Consider the following 22,130-nt stretch of genomic DNA (forward strand, 5'->3'; position numbering starts at 1 on the left):
TTGAAAATATATTCATTACAGTACCTAGAAGATGATGGTTGCATTGCACGAAACGGTATTTTTTCTTTCTTTTTTTTTTCCAAAGGTTTTTTTTTTTAATGTTTCATGTTTTTATTTAAATTCTAGTTAATTAACACAGTATAATAGTTTCAGGAGTAGAGTTTAGTGATTTTTCACTTACATATTACACCCAGTGCTCATCACAACAAGTGCCCTCCTTAATACCCTTAATCCCCTTAATACCTCCTTAATCACCCTTTTAGCCTAAATCCCCCACCCCCTACCTCCCATCCAGCTCCAAGAAAGCACTCCAAATGTTAACTTACTGAACCTAAGGTTCATGTGGAGCGCCTTCTTGGAGCTTTGAATGTACTTCAAAGATGTGACACTAGGTGTCACTAACACATTGCGGTAAGAAAAGTGCAGCTGTTCCCTTGAAAGGAAATATTTCCCCTAGCTTTTAGTGTATGTAGCTTTTACACTAAAGCTTTAGAGAAACATGCAAGGGCATATTTGAGGTAAATACCAATTAGTCTTTTATTTATTAGAAGTTGGGTGCCAGTAGACCTTGCCATGTCACGATTGCTAGCCAGGAACAATTTTTATGAGTTTCACTTGGGAGCAATATAAAGTCTATGATTTGGGTATCTGGCAAACAGAGGAAGTTTGAATATGGACCTGAATCAAAAAATTGTGTTCATTGAAAAATAGGTCCTTATTTTGTTTGGTCTAGTCTCTTGTTTACTGGGAAGAGAAGGAAAGGATGGCTCTTTAGTCATCTGCAATAGAATAGCATTGATTGTCCTGGAATGAATGGAAGCAAAAATGAAGAATGATGTTGCAACAACTTCTAGAATCCACCTGTATTAATAGAGAAAAATACTTTTGCTTAGAGTGTTTCTTACAGTGTCACTTTAGAAAAAGTCTTACATCTGAAGTTTAATTTTTCCTTGTGTTTTAATAGTGGCTTTATGTTACTTTTGTTGATTTAATATATGTACTCTACTTTGAGTTTGAAATTTATTACCACAAATTGGAATCTTGTTTGAAATATTTTTGATGTTTTTCTGTTCTAAAGCAGAAAGTATTCTTTGGACACAGACTTATGAGTGTGTGGAACGCAATTTTTTCTTTTGTTATAAATCCTCTTGTTTTAAATTTTATTGAATGTATTAAATACAGTAAAGTACACAGGTCTTAAGTGTGCAGACTGAATTGTTTTATATGTATATAACCTTCTGTAGATCACTCAGAATAAGATATAGAACATTTGCAGCGACTCTGAAGAATTCTACTTCCCTGTTAATATTGTCCTCCCTATACCTCCAAATAACCAATATGCTGACTTCTACTGCCAGAGATTAGTTTTTCTGTTTTTGAACTTCATAAAAAATATCATAGATACCTGTGTTCTTTTATGTTTGGCTTCTTTCTCTTTTAACAGTATGACTATGAGATTCTTTCATGTTCTTGTGTGTAGCAGTAATCTGTTCTTATTTTTTTTCTGTGTAGTATTTTATCATGAATACAACACATTTAAAGAAGTCCACTATATAGCCAATAGACATTTTTGGTTGTTTCCAGTTTTTGAGCATTATAAATAAAACTGCTCTGAATGTTATTTTATATGGTTGTTGGTGGACATATACTGTATCCATTTCTCTTGGATATATAGACCTAGAGTAGATTTGCTGTGTTATAGCGTATATGTATGTTTAACGTTAGTTCATATAACAAGTTTTCCAAAGTAGTTTTACCAATATGTATGCCCACTAGCAATGTATGAGAGTTTCATTTGCTCCATATTTCTCATTGGTTTTTGGTATTGTTAGCTTTTAAAATTTTTACCATTCTGATAGGTGTGTACTAGTACCTCATTGTGGAGTTTGAAAGATGCTTTTTATTTTGCAATAATTTTAAACTTCCAGAAAATTTTATAATTAGTACAAGGAGCTCCTTGATTTACCCAAATTTACTGGTTATGGACATTTTGCCTCACTGGCTGTATCTTTCTCTCAGTTTTTTTATTTGTGCAGATTTTTTTCTGAACGGTTAATAAGTAGGAGAAATAACGTACCCCTTTTCCATAAATAATTCAGTATATATTCCTAAGAATAAGGCACATTATCTTATACAACTATAGCACTATCGAAACCAGGACATTTACATTTGATACAGTACTGTTATGTAATCCACAATCCATTTTCTGATTTCATCATTTGTCCCAATAGTCTCCTTTATAGGTATTCTGACATTTTCACTTTTCTTTATGATTTTACTTTTTAAAAAAATTTAAAATTATTTATTTATTTATTTATTTATTTATTTATTTATTTATTATTTCCAAGTTAGTTAGCATATAGTGCAATAATGATTTCAGGAGTAGATTCCAGTGATTCATCCCCTATGTATAACACCCAGTGCTTATCCCAATAAGTGTCTTCCTTAATGCCCTTTACCCATTTAGCCCATCCCCCCACTCACAGCCCCTCCAGCAACCCTCAGTTTGTTCTCTGTATTTAAGAGTCTCTTATGTTTTGTCCCCCTCCTTGTTTTTATATTATTTTTGCTTTCCTTCCCTTACGTTCATCTGTTTTGTATCTTAAGTTCTGCATATGAGTGAAGTCACATATTTGTCTTTCTCTGATTAATTTCATTTTGCATAGTATGTTCTAGTTCCATCCACGTAGTTGCAAATGGCAAAATTTCATTCTTTTTGATTGCCAAGTAGTACTCCACTGTATAGATATACCACCTCTTCTTTATCTGTTCTTCTGTTGATGGACACTTGGGATCTTTCTATACTTTGGCTATTGTTGATAGTGCTGCTGTAAAACATTGGGATGCATGTGTCCCTTCAAAACAGCACACCTGTATCCCTTGGATAAAGACCTAGTTGTGCAATTGCTGGGTCATAGGATAGTTCTATTTTTAATTTTTTGAGGAACCTCCATACTGTTTTCCAGAGTGGCTTGCACCAGCTTGCATTTCTACCAGCAGTGCAAAAGAGATCCTCTTTCTCCGCATCCTCACCAACATCTGTTGTTGCCTGAGTTGTTAATGTTAGCCATTCTGACAGGTGTGAGGTGGTATCTCATGGTGGTTTTGATTTGTATTTCCCTGATGATGAGTGATGTGGAGCATTTTTCCATATGTCTGTCAGCCATGTGGATATCTTCTTTAGAAAAGTGTCTATTCATGTCTTTTGCTCATTTCTTCACTGGATTGTTTGTTTTTTAGGTCTTGAGTTTGATAAGTTCTTTATAGAGGCATACAGTATGTACTCCTTTGTGTCTTTTTTTGTTTAGTGTATTTTTTAGATTCATCCATGTTGTTGTATGTTGTCATGGTTTGTGTTTTTGATTTTATTACTTTGATCATGTTTTCATGGTCTTTATATATCTGGTACCAAGTACATTGTCTGGCAGTTAGTTGGATATATATATATATATATATATATATATATATATGTTTATATACATTTATGTATGTATGTGTACATGTACACGTATATATGTGTGTATATGTTTAGTAAATGTATTTTAAGATTTCAATATTTTGCTGAGTATTTTCATCTAAGAGTGCTAGAGAGTCAATTTTAGAAAGATACAAACTAAAGTTCATAATCGTTTGCTATTGGCTTACATCCCATTCCATTCCCAATCTGTCCCTTCTTCCTAAAGTCTCTATGTTTATTAATTAATAGCACCATACTTTTTCCATTTAGCCACATTGAAGCCTAGGGTCTATGCCACGTATTAGGAGATACAAATATCACTAAGACCTGAGTCCTGAGCAGATCACATTCTACATATGTGAGGTGTCACTACATAATTGCAGTCTGTGTCAGTGCTTCCCAGATGGGAGTGCTTTTGCCCGCAAGGAAACATTTGCCATGTTTGCGGACATTTTTTATTGTCACGATTGGGAGTTGCTACTGGCATCTAGTAGATGAAAGCCAGAGATGTGCAAAGCTTCCTACAATGTTTAGGACATTTTTGCTCAACAAAGCATTGTCCATTCCAAAATGTCAGTAGGGCTGAAGTTGAGAAACCCTGGCCTGTGAAATTCATGTTCCAGTGGAGGAATGAATGGAGCACCGCAGAGCACTGAGTAGTGAGGAGATGCCTGGGGGAGTTTCTGACACTTGTGCTGCCTAGTGAAATTTCATAATGTTAATATAAATAATAGCATCTGTAATTTGAATAATCAGAATATACCACACCATCATATTAGGTGCATCACCTATTATTCTCTATTATCCTGTCAATTTTACTATTTTTTTTTAAGATTTTTTATTTTTGAGTACTCTCTATACCCAATAATCAGGCTTGAACTCACAACCCTGACATCAAGAATTGCACACTCAAGATGCACACAAGAATCTTTGATTTAAGCCAGGCAGGCACCCCTTAGTTTCACTATTTAGTGTCATTCTCATTTTGTAGATAAAAAATTAAAGCTCATATTTAACCCTTAAAATGCACAGCCTCCCCACTATCAACATTCCACATCAGTAGTCCCCTTTATCTGTGGTTTTGCTTTCCATGATTTCCGTTACCCACAGTCAGCTGCGGTCTGGAAGCAAACGATCCTGCATCTGTTGTATTGCCATAAGGTGAATAGTAGTCTAATACTACGTCACATGCCTGCATCATTCATCTCACTTCATCTCATCACGTAGGCATTTTATCATCTGACATCACCACAAAGAGAGTAAATACAGTACATTATGTTTTGAGAGAGAGACATTCATATAACTTCTCTTATAGTATATTGTTATACTTGTCTTATTTCATTGTTGTTGTTAATCTCTTACTGTGCCTAATTTATAAATTAAACTTCACCATGGTATATACATATAGGAAAATATATTTATAGGATTTCTTACTATCCACAGTTTCAGGCATCCACTGGAGGTCTTAGAATGTATCGCTCATAGATAAATGTATAGTTTTGCCTTTCCATAATGTCATATAGTTGGAATCATACAGCATGTAGCTGTTTCAGATTGGCTTCTTTCACTTAGTAATACACATTTAAGTTATGCCCAAGTCTTTTCATGGCTTGATAGCTCATTTCTTTTTAGCACTAAATAATATTACATTGTCTGGATGTACCATAATTTATTTATGATAGATATCTTTAAAAAGTTCATGGGGCGCCTGGGTGGCGCAGTCGGTTAAGCGTCCGACTTCAGCCAGGTCACGATCTCGCGGTCCGTGAGTTCGAGCCCCGCGTCAGGCTCTGGACTGATGGCTCAGAGCCTGGAGCCTGTTTCTGATTCTGTGTCTCCCTTTCTCTCTGCCCCTCCCCCGCTCATGCTCTGTCTCTCTCTGTCCCAAAAATAAATAAAAAGCGTTGAAAAAAAAAAATTAAAAAAAAAAAAAGTTCAGATATAGCATACATACTCTAAAAAGTACAAACCTCAAGTCTGTAGTTTGAAGACTCTTTGTGTGTATATGTGATTATGTAAATGTGTATGTTTGTTTGTACCCATATGTAAATAAGTGAAAGTAACATTGAGAACAAAATGTAGAGCATTTTTCTTACTTATATAGTTCCCCAGCCAATATTTCCCTTCCCCTCAGGTAAGATGATAACTATTCTGACCACAGATCTGTATTGAACGTCATATAAATAGAGGCACACAGTATGTACTCCTTTGTGTCTTTTTTTGTTCAGTGTATTTTTTAGATCCATCCATGTTGTTGCATGTTGTCATGGTTTGTATTTTTGATTTTTGATTTTATTACTGTGTTATATCCCGCTGATTAGATATACCAATTGTTTAGCTATTATGCTTTTGGGATGGGCATATATGTTTCTATAATGAATATAGCTCCTATGAACGTAATTGTAGATTTATGTGCTCTATTTTTGAGTATGTACTTAGGAGCAGCATTGCTGGGCCACAGGTCAGGCATATATTTAACTTGATTAGAAATTGCCTACAGGTTTTTCAAAGATGTTGAACCATGGTACACTTTCACCTGCAATATCTGAGAGTTGTAGTTGCTCTGCTTCCTGCTACCATTGATGTTGTCATTCATTTTTTAAATCATCTTGTCAGTCTTACAAGTTCATAAGGTATCTATTTTACAGAAGAACAATCTTAGGCTTCTATTTAATATAATGTTTCTTTTTGGTTAGATATCTATGCAAAACTATCTTCAGCCAACAGATTGTATCAGGATACATTTACAATACCAATCAAATATGACAAACTCAGTCTTTAAAAAAATTTTTTTTTAACATTTATTTATTACTGAGAGACAGAGCGACACAGAGCATGAGCAGGAGAGGGGTAGAGAGAGGGGGAGACACAGAATCTGAAGCAGGCTCCAGGCTCTGAGCTGTTAGCACAGAGCCTGACGTGGGGCTCGAACTCACGATCTGTGAGATCATGACCTGAGCTGAAGTCAGTTGCCTAACCAACTGAGCCACCCAGGCGCCCCCAAACTCAGTCTTTTAGAAGTAGAAAGAGGCTGTAATCCAAAATTGGCTTATCTGTAGCACTGTTTTCTCTCTTTCCAATTGGACATGTATTCTGCACAAAATAAAGTAACAAGTTAAAGGGAATCCAGTTTGTGTGTCTGAGTGATGATGAAGTGTTTATGACAGCTGCTAGGCTGACACTCTCTGTAATGGTGTTACATTGACTTCTGAACACCTTCCAGGCTGCTTCCAGCCATATGTGTCTGTGTAGTCTGAGTGGTTTTACATTAACATCTACCCTGAGTAAGATCTTTTGACTACAAAAGTGTTACTTTCAAATGGAAGATACCATTAGGGCTGCTTCAAAGCTCGGAATGGTATTTGGATTGGTGGTGCTGAAATAATGGCTGGGGTTTTGAAGTGTAAGGTCTAAATCTGTGTTGCATAACCAAAGGAACGTGTGAGTTTAAACTGCTTTTCTTTGATCTTCCTTTCAAAAATCAGACTGGAGGGGAAAGGTTAAAGTCGCCTTAAAGTACTCCTCTGTGTGTGCAAAAATTTGGAAGTATGAAAATATGATTACAAGTTCCATTCATTATTTGTGTTCTGTGGTTTTCATATTGTTCTTGAAACTCACTTCCTTCTTGCTCAAGTTTTGTATTTTGAATTTCGTGTCAAGACCAAAATATAGACTCAATTGCTGTCTGCTTTATGTGGTTAGCAAATATCTGCTCTATAAGTTGTTAGTCCTCAAAAATATGTGTTTCAGGTGGTTTTTGTGGTTTGCATTTTTTTTTTTTTTTGATTGCATACACAGTAGGTTACAGAGATACTGACACTCTGACATTAACTGAATCATTTGTGGTTAGTTAGGCAAAAATAAAACAAAAACGTTATCCCTGTCTTCCTCCTAATTTTAAGAGCTTTCCAAAGCTGTTACTATTAGGAATCTTTTCTTCAAACTGTGCTGTCTTAAGTTTTTGAAATTGTTGGAACAGAGTTGTAAAACATAAAATAACGCTCTGGCAGTGACTTGTTGGAGAAAAAAGGCTTGAGGTTAAAAACTGTTTTGAATACAGTATATTAACAGGAGATTTTGATGCCTCTTTGGTCTGGTCATGTTTGGAGAATATTGTTTTTTGTTTCCTTACATCTAAAATGAAAATATATCATCAAATTGGCTCATGGGGTGATTCTAGAGAGAGACTATCAGCTCTCATTAGAGATTGCTTTGTAGTTATAATAGTTACTCATGTAGCTAGTGGAGTCATTTTGTTGCTTATTAATCGAATACCATGGTATAATGTCATACTTCTCACTCCTTTCCCTATATTTCTTTGTATTTTTGCTTTTCCTCCCAATTAAAAAAAACTTGTTGTGACTTCTAAAGTTAAAAAAAAAGTCATTAAATGTTTAGTTTTTTAAAGAACTTCATCGTCAGTTCAGTTGTGTGGTCTGTATGATTAGCACATGTGAAGTAGTTAGCAAAGTGGTAACTACACACTTGTACATTTAAATAGGCGAAGTGAGTTCCTTCTGTTGCTTTAAGAACTGAATTCCCTTAGTATAAGACCTCATCACCTCTTCATTCTCACTCTCTGTATTTTTGGGAGGGGTATCAGGAAAGGTTAAAATTTATTTGTGGAATTTCCACATTTTTCCATACCTATATATGTAAATAAAAGTTAATAGACATTATTTTTTTGACCAATTATAGGTCTACCTAAAAATTGAGTAGAAAGTACAGAGTTCCCATGTATCCCCTCACCACCGTATTTGCCCCTGTTTAACATCTTGCATTAGTGAGGTACATTTGTTAAAATTAATGAACCAATATTGATATAAGTTATTAATAACTTTAAGTCTATAGTTTACATTTTCTCCTTAATTAAAAAACTTTTATTTGGTGTTACTTTTTAAGGAAATGATGCTCTTTTTTTAAGGAACTTCATTTCAGTTGTATCTGTGTGGTTAGTACATGTGGCACATTTAGAAAGATTGATAACTATTTGCATATTTAAATGTGCTGTTTTTAAAACATCATAGTTGGTAAGAAAACCTGTTGCAGGTAAAAACATCATATAAACACATAAAGATTGGAATGAGTGTAGGGTATTTGCTAGAGAGGGTGGAGACTGCCTTGTAAGAACTGTTGCACAGATGATGTGCTGCTTTCCACCATGGTAATAGCCCTTTTACTGAGAGCTGTAAAACATAGGAAGTAATATACTGGTGGCTTCAAGAATGAGATGTACCAAATGTGTTTTATTGTATGGTATTATAACACATTTTCAGACATTAAATATTAATAACATGCTTTGAGAACAGTGGGGCAAAGTCAGATTTATGCTAAATACCTTTAAGATTGAATAATGAGGCTGATATAGACCCAGTCATTTATTCATCCATTTATTCAACAAGCATCTTTTTGATTTAACTGTCTTTTATGTTACCTATTTTAGATATGCAATTTAATCAGTACAGTTGCCTTCTTAGATATATCATCACCTCTATTTTATTTTTTGAGAGAGAGTGAGAGCAGGGGAGGGGTAGAGAGAAAGGGGACAGAGGATCTGAATTGGGCTGTGCTGACAGCTCAGAGCCTGGAGTCTGCTTCAGATTCTGTGTCTCCCTCTCTCTCTTCCTCCCCCACTTGTGCTCGCTCGCTCTCTCTCTCTCAAAAATAAATAAACATTAAGAAAAAAAATAGAGCCAAACTCATATTTAGCAAATTTGTATAGTTAATAAACACAAGTCCAGTTTGTTTTCTACTAAAATAAACTGTTGGAATATTTGATGTGGTTGATGTGTGATATTTGCAACCTATGATCCTGGCATATTGTTGTATGTACTTGCCATTGTACTTGTCATTGTTGTACTTTCCCTTGATTTTTGGGAAAAGAATAAAACTTCCAGGGTCCCACCTGTGGGCTGCTTTTACTCTGTCAGACTTTCCAAGTGGAACTGGAGCCATTACTGGTGTGGAGAACTCTGACATGAAAGATATTTTTGATTGAAAGTCTGCATGTGCATGAGATAAACATGGGGAATTTTTTTCTTTTGTCTTTCATGTCTGGTGTCTTGGTTTTCAATTCATATTTCTAGCCTGGAAATCATCTGCTATATATGCTGTACCCATTTTGAAAAAAAATAGGCAAATTAATACTTCTTTTTAATTTTTTTTAAAGATGAAAACTTGTTAAAGTATCAAGAAAAAGAACTACTAGTCATTATCTTTTGTTTGAGCTGTTTGAGTTCCAGGGAAAGTATAGCAATTTTTGTGTGTTTCCTATCTGTAACAGAGACGGAATTTTCTTTGAATGTTAGTATGAATTTTTACAAATCGATATTTTTCACTTCAAGAGATGGATATCATGTCGCTATAACCAAGCCATTGTACCTTGTTGAAGGGAGGGTTGCTTATTTATTACTGGATTTGGAATTAAGATATGAATTTGATTAGCTACAAAGAGTTCTACCTTTTTCTTGAAATGAGTTCTTGAGTCTCATTATATTCTGAACTATTCATCATATATACATGTGGTAATCAAGGGTCCTTCAGGACAAAAGTCTTACATCATTTTCCCTGATGGCAGGCCACTACAATAAAGACTATTTATATAGTTAGTTTGAGGCAGCATTACTTTTCAGAGGATACTGACCTGCATTTCATTCGCTGTGCACAATAGATTTAAATCCATAATGTCTTAGAATCAGGGAACTGTAGTGGGCAAGAGACTTTAATAGTCATTCATGGAATAGTATAACTAATTCCAATAAGCATATGAAAAGGTGTTTGATCCATCTCCTTAGTCATGAAGAAAATACAAATTAAAACCACAGTGAAAGTCCCATTGAACACTCCAGAGTGCCTGATACAAACTGTTGGTGAGGAAGTGAGCAGGTAGAACTCTTTTTCATTGCTGGTGGAAGTGTCAATTTGTACAATCACTGTAGAAAACTATTTTGTTGAAATCTACAAAATATGCACATATGCCTAATATAGGAGCAATTCTAACTAGTAGATTTATACCCAGGAGAAATATATATATACATATTCACTAAATGAAATGTGCAAGAATATTCATAACAGTATTCTTTACAATGTTCTTTTAAAAATGCTAAAATCATGGCTCTCCTACAACTGTAAAATGGAACAGATGTCATAGATTTTACTTAACTCATTAATAAATGAGGTGTTTGGCAAGTTGTTACAGCTGGTTCAAGGGAGAATCTGAAGAACCAATATAGGCAATTAGAAATACTAAAATGAACTTTTTACGAGGTGCAAACCTGGTTAATACACTACTGAAACTAAAATGTACTGCCTGGAATCATCTTTTTTATAGAGTGGATTTCAATTGTATCTCTTCCAGACAAAATTGACTTGCATTTCTGTGGACAAGAGTCAGTTACTATCAGTTTTCTATAACTTACAATATTGCAAAACAAGGGTATAGATGCATATAAAATCAAATAACCCCAAAGGGTTCACTAGACACTCTTGGTAATCCATTGAAAGGACATATAGTGATCTTTTTCTCATTTGAAAGTTTTTTCAATTTTTCCTGACATCTTAAGAGCCAAGAACTAGAAACAACCTGGAAGTCCACCAATAGTAAAATGGATAAATTGTAGTATTTTTCACACAGTGGAAATCTGTATAGCAATAGAAATTTAAAAACTACAATAAAAAAATAAAAAAAACAATCGTATGCAACAACATGAATGAATTTCATACATATGTAGTTCACAAAAGAGTGTATACTGTGTGATTCTATTTGCATAAATTTGAATGAGTAAAATTTATATGTAATGAAGTCAGGATAGTGGTTATTATTATTCTTGAGTTCGGTTTGTGACTGGGAAAGGGGTGTGAGGGACCTTCTGAGTATCTGTCGTGTTCTGTTTCTTGATGTCTGTGCTGGTAACAGAGGTATTTTAACGTGGAAAATTCATTAAGCTGTACATATATGTATGATTGAGGTGTTATTTCTGTGTCTGTTATTCAACAATGTTTGATAAAAAGAATTAACTGCAGACACAATTCTCCATTTGACTAGTATCTAAAAGGGAAGTTGAGGGTGTAAATATGTACTCTTGTCCTAATTCTATGTCATAAAGCATTATTATTGTCCATGGTATTTGATTGACTTTTCTATTTTGTAGTCATATATCTTTGAAAAGTCATCATGATTTCAGAAACAAGTTTGGTTCTGAGGGCTAGATGACCTTCATTTGCTTTTAGAATTTTCTAGAGGTAGTTATAAACTCCCACAACTTTTATAGCCCTTTCCCTGTGTGTATTGTCTCGGCTGTTATAATTTCCCTTTGCCTTAGATTGAGTTGTGAGATTCTAAACTTGTACTCTCCCCCCCACTTTTTTGGTTTGGTATGTAATTTGCATATTTTCACCATGCGAAAGCTATTTTCTATGGTTGGAAAAGATTTTTTTCCTACAGTGTGAACAAATCATTCTTTGTTCTCCTTATTGTGCCTCCAAACTGGTACGTCCGGTTTATGCTCCAAACAACAAAAGTCTGTCATCAGAAATTAAAATGCCAGTAAGAACAAAGGCAGAGACCCATGAGGAACTCTTGGAGAGGTTTCCTCCCTGTTTGCTCCTCTCCCCAAGTTACCACAGTTGCCAGGAAGTTGGAACATTGCTTGGTACAACTCCTTCCTTGTAGTTCTGCCCTTGTATTTATTATTATTGTTGGTTTAAAAATGAACTTAACGCTCCTGGTAATTCTTGTCAGGATATATAAAATCCTCATCTCTGAGATTTTTTTCCCCATTTTCAGTGAGCTCTTTTTTAAGAAATGTAAAAATCACTTTGAAAGCCTTTAAAAACTTAATCAGTTTTGACACGCATTTATTTGAGAGCAGAATTACCAGTGAACATGCTGTATAAAATTATTAGAGGCAATTGAAAGCGGCAGCTAAAGCCGAGCCTGTAAGGACATATCCAACTTGTGTTCTTTCTAAAATGTGCACGTCTTATCTGTACACACTTTGTTGGCACTCTTCTGAAATAGTATCCCAGTGTAGCATTTGTACACATTATTTGGAGAGTTCTCTCATCTCAGAAGTTGGGCATTTGAGACTCACTTAGGATACTTTGGAATTATGCTTCTAACAATGTTGATTTTAACATGGTCACAAATATTTGTAAATAGTGACAGAATGTTTCTTCATCCCTCCCTTCCCTTATGTTACAATTAAAGATTCAAGGATCTTAACTTAGAGGTAATAAAGGATGGGTAATAAATGTGGGATGCATTTTGTAATCAGTCCTAATGTTTTTTCTTACCTTTTGCGGTATATTTAAAGAGGGATTTAGAGTAGAAGCTTAGAATAGAATAGAGCATTTAGGTCTGTTTTGAAAGCTGTCATGCTGGAGAGCATGGTGTGTTCAGATTTCAAAATGTTTTTCAATGTCAGAGTAAAGCTCATGTGAATTAAATCCAGTGTTAACAAATGTTTATCATATTGTGAGAATGCCAAGACAGGTTTGCCTTGTTCTTTATTATTTAGTATAATTTAGTACACATAGGTCAGTTAAATATGATTAGACTTTTATTTTTTATTTTACTTTACTTTAAGGCTTTATTTGATAGAACCAAAAGCTAAATGCTATATCTGTGGAATATGGCCAAAATAGTACACAGCAGATTTTGTGTTAGAATATTATGATTTGTTAAAAGTATGAATGTATATTTGTTAGAGTGAGAAGTGTTTTTCATTGCTCTGAATTACAATTTCAGTGCAACTTCTACAATATTGTTTTATAATTTTTTATTTCCTTGTAAGTAGAATAGTCTGTATATTGAAGAATATTATTTATCCATTTTTATATCCCCATTTTGGTGGAGATAGCTAATAATAACTCTATAATATAAATGTATTACATTAGTGACGTACCTTTCAGCAAAAGTGTGCTTAATATCAGCAAGATCATACTTTTTAGATTTTAGAGAATGTATGATTCCTGTGTTGGGTGGGAGGTTGAACAAAGTGACCTTTTAAGGCTTTTTCTAAATTTTAAATTCTGTTCTATAATATTAAACTGTAGACTTAAGAGCTATAGTATATAATGGCCATGTTTTTCATGTAGAAAATTAATGTTCACAAAGGAGTTTGTAGAGAGCTAAATTCTTATCTTTTGCTATACTGAGTTTATAGTTTGGTGTGTTTAATTGGTGATAGGTGGTGCTGTTGTTGCACAGTTGGTGAGAAGAGCCTAGCATTCCTCAAACCTGCATCCCAAGTGCTATAGAGAGATTTGCCATTGTGGCCAGCGAATAAGTTTATAGTAATTTTTATAGGCAGAATGAATATGATGGCTCTTTAGGCATCACCATAAGTTAACATTTATAAGAAACAAAATATTTATAGTTTGCAGTCCTTAAATTCAGACAGAAGAGAAGCTGAAGATCTGAAAAAGTAGTTAAAGGAAGTGCTGCAGATTTACAGTTTAATATTGAAAGCTTTATAAGCCTTTTATCTTATATATGTTGTTTATATTTTAAACTGCTTGTTTGGCAGGCCCTATTGAAAAAAAACTACCATCCGCATGTTTCTCTTATTGAATGTTTATTACATGTGTTGTAAGTTCTTGAGTATTTAGAACTAGTTTTATAATTTTGGCCATTTTCCCCATCTGATATCACATATTCCATCAAATGCTTGAGAGTTAGGAAAATGTATCGGGGACTAAATTATCACTTAAAGCAGTCTTAACTAATTCTAGTTTAATCTGCTCAATACTTCAATTAGCAGCAAACTGTTCTCTTGAACCACTAATTTGGAAAAGCAGTTGTTTTTGCACTTGACACATATATTGTCATACCCTTTTACCTTTGGATTAATATACTACTGTACTCTTTATATCTGAGGAATAAATCTGATATGACTCAAAACGAACATTCATACAGTGTTTGATCTATGTGTGTAATAAAAATGATGACATTTAAAGATGCTTACATATTACTTCTTTAATTCATAGAATATTGAAATGATTAGTATTTTGAGGTTCTTTGGCACCTTTACCTTTTAGGTTTATAAATGCAAAATAATACAGGCTTATGGGAGGTGAGGGGAGTGGAGAGATGTTGGTCAAAGGGTACAGAGTTGCAATTATGTAGGATGAGTAAGTCTAGAGATATAATGTTCAGGCATGATGCCTGTAGTTAATAACACTGTGTTAAATACTTTAAAAATGTTGAGGGTAGATTTCATGTGTTCTCATCATACAAAAAAGGAGGAAATGACTGCAGTAATAATTTTATTATGTATGCATATGAAACCATCATGTTGTACACCTTAAATATCTATGATTTTAATTCGAAATATATTAAAAAAAGAGAAATATATAGGTTTATAGATGCTAAATGATTTATTCAAAGTCGTTAACAGGAAGGTAGTTGCAGAACCATAACCTGGTGCACAGGTTATTCATGTTCCACTATGTGTTCTTTGCAGTATGTTTTGCTTTTTCTCCTTTACAACATATTTGCAGAAATTACTGCATTTAAGTTCTGTTTTTCAGAATACTAAGAATATTTACCTTTTTGTTACGTGGAACACCTGGTACTAATTAAAAAAATCATAGTTGCTCTGCTCTAAAATGAAAGGCAATCATGCAGGAACTGAGCAGACTAACAGGAGTTTCTTAAAGATAAGAATTATAGACTTTAAGAGCAGATCATTCATTTTCCTGTTTATATTAAGTGTGTGCTCTTATCATTTTCTAAAAATATCTGTGGTAATTTAAATATGAATATGCTGAATGTGTATGAACGACCATAAATGTGTGTGTCTCTGTGTGTACATATATTACATTTCAGACAAAAAATTGTGATAAAATTTAGGAGATCTTGTTTTCATATAATCATGTTCTGACCTGTATTTTCATTTACGGAAATTTTTTGTCTTCTCATGCAGATCAGTGGGGAAGCACAGGAGCTCTTTTCTGTTCGACATGGCCCCATTCGAGCGGCTAGAATCTTGCCTGCTCCACAGTTTGGTGAGTGTAGCCCTTAAGACGAAACAAATCATTTAGGAGTTTCTCTTTTATTGGTCTTGGACTACAGACAGCAAGAATGATAACTAAAGTCTGTTTTCCTCCAAGTGTCCATGCCCATCCTTTCCTCCCCACAAGATAAATTCTTGTTCTGTCAGTTGAGATGGAAATAGGTAATCTTAACCAATTCAATATGGCCATTCACATTCTACTGTGGTTTTGATTTATCTTCATCCTCTTTGATCTCAATTTAGCCTCTGACTTTGCTGGCTCTTTCTTGAAACCCTCTTCTCTCTTGGTTTTCATGGCATCACTCTTCCCAGATCCCTTCCTTGCTGACTGTACTGCTTTTGTTATGCTTCTGGCTTAGCTTTCTTCTGTGGGTATTCCCCAAGTCTCTGTTGTTCTCATGTCTTTGCTCTTCTTCGCAGTTATTCTTAAACTGCCTTGGAGAGCTTGGTTTTCACCATTATCTCGCTTGTGGATAAGTCTGCTGTCTACATTTCCAGCCTTGTCAGAAGTACAGTTTCGGGCTTTTGACCTTTAATCTCTGCTTTAAAAATGAATACTTCTTAATGTTGTATTTAAATATTATGTATGTTTTGATTTAAAAAGTCAAATATATGTTTAAATTAAATATGCTATTTGGGTGCCTAATAACTCCTGACTCTTTAGTGATATGTTTTCTCATTAATTTGCCTGTGTTCACTCAGAATGTTTTTGCACGAGCAATGAAAACATAGTCATTTTAATCTTGTTTGCATACTCTAAAATCTTTTTAAAAAGAGGATATTAAAAAGTCTAATTCTGTTTTTAAAGTTTACTAGAAGTTGGATAATCTTCCTTATAATACTTCTTTTAGCTTATAATTCTCTAAACTGGTGAGAATGAAGTTCATTAAAACTTACTACTGTGTGCGTTATGCACTAACCATATGTGTAAGTAATGTCAGGAATCAATTTAGCGATTAAATCTGCTTAATTGAAATGGGAAGGGTGGAGGTAACAAGGCAACAGCATCCTGCAGTCATGTAGAGATTTTTCTCCTTGTTATTGGGCTGTATGACACATCCAGAGTTCAGCTGTCTCTCCTTTGCTCTCTCTCACTCTCTCTTGCTCTGATTTTTATTGCATTTGAGTTTTGGTGAAATCCTTTAACAAGGAAGATTGTTGAACATCTTTTTCTGGAAGGTTTTTGGAGTAGCCAGCCTTCTCTTTGGGTAGTTGGACTCAAGAACAACTTTATTATTAAAAGACTCTGCTATGTCTTTGTTTCTTTTGTATGTAATTCAGAGGCAGATTTTTCTCCTTTCAGTTCATTTATGAAGCTCTTTTATATATGTCAGTTATTAATTTCCCACGTTTTTCAACTTTTACTTTGGGCAGAAATACTTCGTGAGAGAGTATAAAGCTATAAAAGTTATTGTTGGTAGTAGAATTTGAATATGCTTAATTTATTTTATCTAATTAAAAAAGATTTCTCTTCTATAATATAATATTTAAAAATATAATATTATATTTAAAATGTAATTTCACACAGCTAAATGTTCTTGTGCAAAAGTTACATATGTATCACTTTTGTTGTATTTGATTAATTTTTAGGTTTGTTTTCACTGAAGTTCTACATGTGACTGATCACATAAAATTTGTAATGGAAAATAGAATACCCCATCCCTCTCTTTCATCCATTTTGCTTTGTGTGATCATTTTGATGGAGTAAGTTCTTTAGTAGCTTCTGGAAAAAAGATGTGTGGTAAATCTTGTTTGTCTGAAGTTGTCTTTATTCTTTCTTAATTCTTGATTGCTAATTTGGCTGGCTAACAAATACTTTTTTGTAAATGGTGTTCAGAATTTTTAAGGCATTCATCTAGTATTATGGTTGAAGAGTCTGAAGCCATTTTGATACCTTTTTCTTTGTCTATGGCTTGTTTTTCTCTGGGAACTAGCATAATGTTAGTCTTGTTCCCAGTGTTCTCAAACTTTACAATGATGTTTCTTAGCTCATACATTGTCCTGGGCCCCTTCAGTGAGGATGAAAATTAGTGCAGTTTTAGAAAATTTCTTTAAATTTATTTTTTGATACCTTCTTTTAGTTTTATTTGTTCTCTCAGGTACTTACATTATTTGGCTGTTATACTCCCTAGAATGATTAATTTTATTTTTTATTTTTTTAATTTTTATTTTTTAATGTTTATTTTTGAGAGAGAGAGAGAGAGAGAGAGAGGCAGAGCATGGGGGGGGGGGGCGGGCAGAGCGAGAGGGAGACACAGAATCTGAAGTAGGCTCTAGGCTCTGAACTGTCAGCACAGAGCCCAATGCAGGGCTTGAACTCACGAACCATGAGATCATGACCTGAGCTGAAGTTGGGTCGGATGCTCAACCAACTGAGCTACCCAAGTGCCCCTAGAATGATCAGTTTTAAAAAACAATTTCTTTCCTGTTCTTTTTGGGAGATTGTCTCCCTCAGGATTATAAACTCTTCTGTTGAATAATTCTTTTCTATTATCATGTTTTTCTTTTTTTCCCTTATTTTTTAAAAAAATGTTTATTTATTTTGAGAAAGAGAGCATACACGTGCATGCATGAGTGCACGAGAGAATTCCAAGCATGCTCTGCTCTGTCAGCTCAGAGCCCAGTGTGGGGCTCCATCCCATGAACTGTGAGATCGTGACCTGAGCTGAGATCAAGAGTTGGACTTAACTAACTGAGCCACCCAGGCACCTCTATACTAACTTGTTTTTCTCAATCTTACCTTATCATACCCAACAATTCGTTCTCCCTCTCTGCCTACTCCCTTCTTATCCTGTCTCCCTCCCCTCTCCCTCTTCTTCTCTTTTCTTTCTTTCTTGATGTAATTTACATATAAATATTACCAACTAGAATCCAGTGATATATGCAAAGAATGATATATCATGACCGAGTAAGATATTTCAGAAACACAAGGTTAGTTAACATTTGAAAATCATTCAGATCATTCAGTGTAATTTGTATTAATAGAACAAAGAAGAAAATCCAGATGAGCATCTTATTAGAAGTGGAAAAAACCTTTGATAAAATTCAGTAATCATTTATGATTAAAAAAACCTTTCCACAAATTAGGATAGAAACATCCTCAGTATGATAAAGATTATAAAAAACCTACAGCTTGGGGCGCCTGGGTGGCGCAGTCGGTTAAGCGTCCGACTTCAGCCAGGTCACGATCTCGCGGTCCGGGAGTTCGAGCCCCGCGTCAGGCTCTGGGCTGATGGCTCGGAGCCTGGAGCCTGTTTCCGATTCTGTGTCTCCCTCTGTCTCTGCTCCTCCCCCGTTCATGCTCTGTCTCTGTCTGTCCCATAAATAAATAAATAAAAAGTTGAAAAAAAATTTAAAAAAAAAATAAAAAAAAACACCTACAGCTTACATTATACTTAATAGTGATATATTAAATACTTTCTGCTGAGTTTGGGATAGCTTCTACCACAACTTTTATTTATCTTTGAATGTACGTCCTAGACATTACAATAGGCAAGAAAAATAAATAAAAGGTGTAAATACTAGAATGAAAGATGTAAAATTGTCTTTATTCATTGATAACTTGATTGTATATATGGAAAATGCAAAAGAACCTATAAACTTTAGAATTAAGAAGTGAATTTAGCACAGTTGTTGAATCCAGGTTCATTAGATCTTTTGTGAACTGATCCCCTCACTGTATTTTTCCAGCATCATTTTCAGCCATCCTTTAAAAAAAATATTTTTTTAAGTTTATTTATTTAATTTTGAGAGAGGGACAGCATGAGAGGGGAGAAGGGCAGAGAGAGAGAGAGAGAGAGAGAGAGAGAGAGAGAGAGAGAGAGAGAGAGAATATCCCAAGCAGGCTCCATGCTGCTAGCACAGAACCCAGTGCAGGGCTCAGACCCACGAATCATGAGATGGTGACTTAAGCTGAAACCAAGAGTCAGATGCTTAACTGATTGAGCCACCCAGGTGCATGCATTTTCAGCCATCCTTAAAGAGTGTCTCACATCTTCTTCCTTGCTCTGATAGTACTCCTTTGTGATAGTTGTACTGAACTTCTTTCATTTCCTCAAATGATCCATTCTCTTTAAGGTCATTTCATTGCTATTTCCTTTTCTAGAATTCTCATGTTCTGCTGACCCTTTTGCTCCATATTCAATTTAATAGTATGTGCTGATGTACGATTTACTCTCCTTTTTTTAATTTTAGTTGCTCATTTACCTCTCGTTAGACTGTTTTTGTTTTAAAGATTTTATTATTTTAAGTATTCTCTACACCCAACATGGGGCTTGAACTTGCAACCCCTAGATCAAGAGTCACATGCCCCACTGACAGAGCCAGCCAGGCACCCTATACCTCTTGGCTAGATTTGTATTCTGTCTTCATATCTTTCGCACCTCACCAAGTACTTGTTTCAAGGTGTTAATAAATATTTGTTGAGAGTTGTTACATGGTGGGGCACCTGTGTGGCTCAGTTGGTTGAGTGTCTGACTTTAGCTCAGGTCATGATCTCATGGTTTGTGAGTTCGAACCCCGCAGCAGGCTCTCTGCTTTCAGTGCGGATCCTGCTTCAGATCATCTGTACCCTCCTCTCTCTGTACCTCCCCCGCTCTCTCTCTCTCAAAAATAAAATAAAAACATTAAAAAAAAAAGAAAAAAAAAGAAAGTTGCATCAAAAGATGGTAAGATCTTTTGAAAATTATGACCCAGAAGAAAAGCAGGTTCCCTTTCTGTAGGTGTTTCTGTGGAAAGTCTGTCCTTTAAAAGTGAGAAACTGAAGGATTTGGATGGCATCTTATGCCATGGTAGGTCGTTATTAAATATAATATACTATAAATGGGCATTTACTCATATCACCATAGTTTATGCTTTCCATGGTCAGCAATAATTGATTATTTTCTTAATGAACCTACACCTGCTTTAGAATTTTTTATGAGAGTATTTCAGAAAAGTATGACCAATCAATTGGTGTTCTAATATCAGATAAAAACTGTTATTTATTTTTCAAAATTTTCAAGAACTTATTTCAAGCAAAGCAAGTTCTTCATATCATTACTCTCAGTAGCCATTGTGGTTTTTAGTATCTCAGTACCTCACATTTGAAATAAAATATATTAGCATGTATGTGTTAATGTAAAGTTAAAAATGTATATGATTATAAACTTTGTGCTAGTAATGATTATTTCCAAGGAGTGGGATCAGAAAGCACTTTCACTTTAATATGTTTTTAATATCTTAAAAAAAGACCATATAATTCTAACCAGTTAAAATATTTATTATAAAGATTTAAAGAGGGGTGCCTGTCTGGCTCAATTGGAAGAGTGTGCGACTCTTTCAGGGTTGTGAGTTTGAGTCCCACATCGGGTGTAGAGATTACTTAAATGAATAAAACTTAAAAAAAAAAGATAAAAATTTAAGCAATACTAATTGTAGAAAGTGAAAATTCATTTGGTTCTGTGTTATCAGAGATAAATCTAGGTTACTTCTTTCCTTCCTTTTCTTCCTTCCTCCAGATACTGAGTTCACAGCTTAGAGTATCCATTTCCTGACTTTTCCCCTTAACATGCATGAAATTAAGTTGTAGTATTATGTCCAGGGCCTGATTCAAGTTCTTTACATATGTTGCATGTATTGGCTCTAGGGTGTGTGCGTCATTCCTTTGTATAAACATTTATATTAATTTTGACTTTCCCCCTAGCAGGTTATGTTGTTACATACTTCTATATATGTGCAATTAAAAAATACAGGGAATTATTTTCTTAGGATAGCTCTTAAATTTTTTTTAACGTTTATTTATTTTTGGAAGACAGAGCATAAGTGGGGAAGGGGCAGAGAGAGAAGGAGACACAGAATCTGAAGCAGACTCCAGGCTCTGAGCTGTCAGCACAGAGCCTGATGAGAGGCTTGAACCCATAAACCATGAGATTGTGACCTGAGCCAAAGTCGGATGCTTAACTGGCTGAGCTACCCAGGCAGCCCTTAAGATAACTCTTAGAAGGGAATTACTGTCCCATAACCAGTAAGGAAATCGAATTAGTAATCAAAAATCTGCCAAAAAACAAGAGTCCAGGGCCAGATGGCTTTCCAGAGGAATTCTACCAAACACTTAAGGAAGAGTTAACACCTATTCTCTTGAAGGTGTTCCAAAAAATAGAAATGGAAGGAAAACTTCCAGACTCTTTCTATGAAGCCAGCATTACCCTGATTCCAAAACCAGACAGAGACCCCACTAAAAAGGAGAACTACAGACCAATTTCCCTGTGAGCATGGATGCAAAAATCCTCAACAAGATATTAGCCAACCGGATCCAACAATACATTAAAAAAATTGTTCACCACGACCAAGTGGGATTTATACCTGGGATGCAGGGCTGGTTCAATATCCGCAAAATAATTAATGTGATTCATCACATCAATAAAAGAAAGGACAAGAACCATATGATTCTCCCAATAGATGCATAGAAAGCATTTGATAAAATACAGCAGCATCCTTTCTTGATAAAAACCCTCAAGAAAGTAGGGATAGAAGGAGCATACCTTGAGTTCATAAAAGCCATGTATGAATGACCCAACGCTAATGTCATCCTCAATGGGGAAAAACTGAGAGCTTTCCCCCTAAGGTCAGGAATGAGACAGGGATGTCCACTCTCGCCACCGTTATTCAACATAGTA

The 22,130-nt window shown here is 34.9% G+C and overlaps 1 protein-coding gene across 21 annotated transcripts in view; it reads left to right on the top strand.

Moving 5' to 3' along the window:
• BCAS3 (BCAS3 microtubule associated cell migration factor) overlaps window positions 1-22,130 on the top strand; it is a 629,185-nt gene that overhangs the window by 38,047 nt on the left and 569,008 nt on the right. For all 21 annotated transcript variants that reach the window (XM_086686763.1, XM_086686762.1, XM_086686767.1 and 18 more), the window contains one exon: window positions 15,385-15,466. In XM_086686763.1, the coding sequence (XP_086542889.1) occupies window positions 15,385-15,466 (82 nt within the window). The remainder of the gene's footprint in view (window positions 1-15,384; window positions 15,467-22,130) is intronic.

This window comes from Puma concolor, chromosome E1 (genome assembly GCF_028749965.1).
Source record: "Puma concolor isolate L17-30 chromosome E1, mPumCon1.1.hap2, whole genome shotgun sequence".
Lineage (NCBI taxonomy): Eukaryota > Metazoa > Chordata > Mammalia > Carnivora > Felidae > Puma > Puma concolor.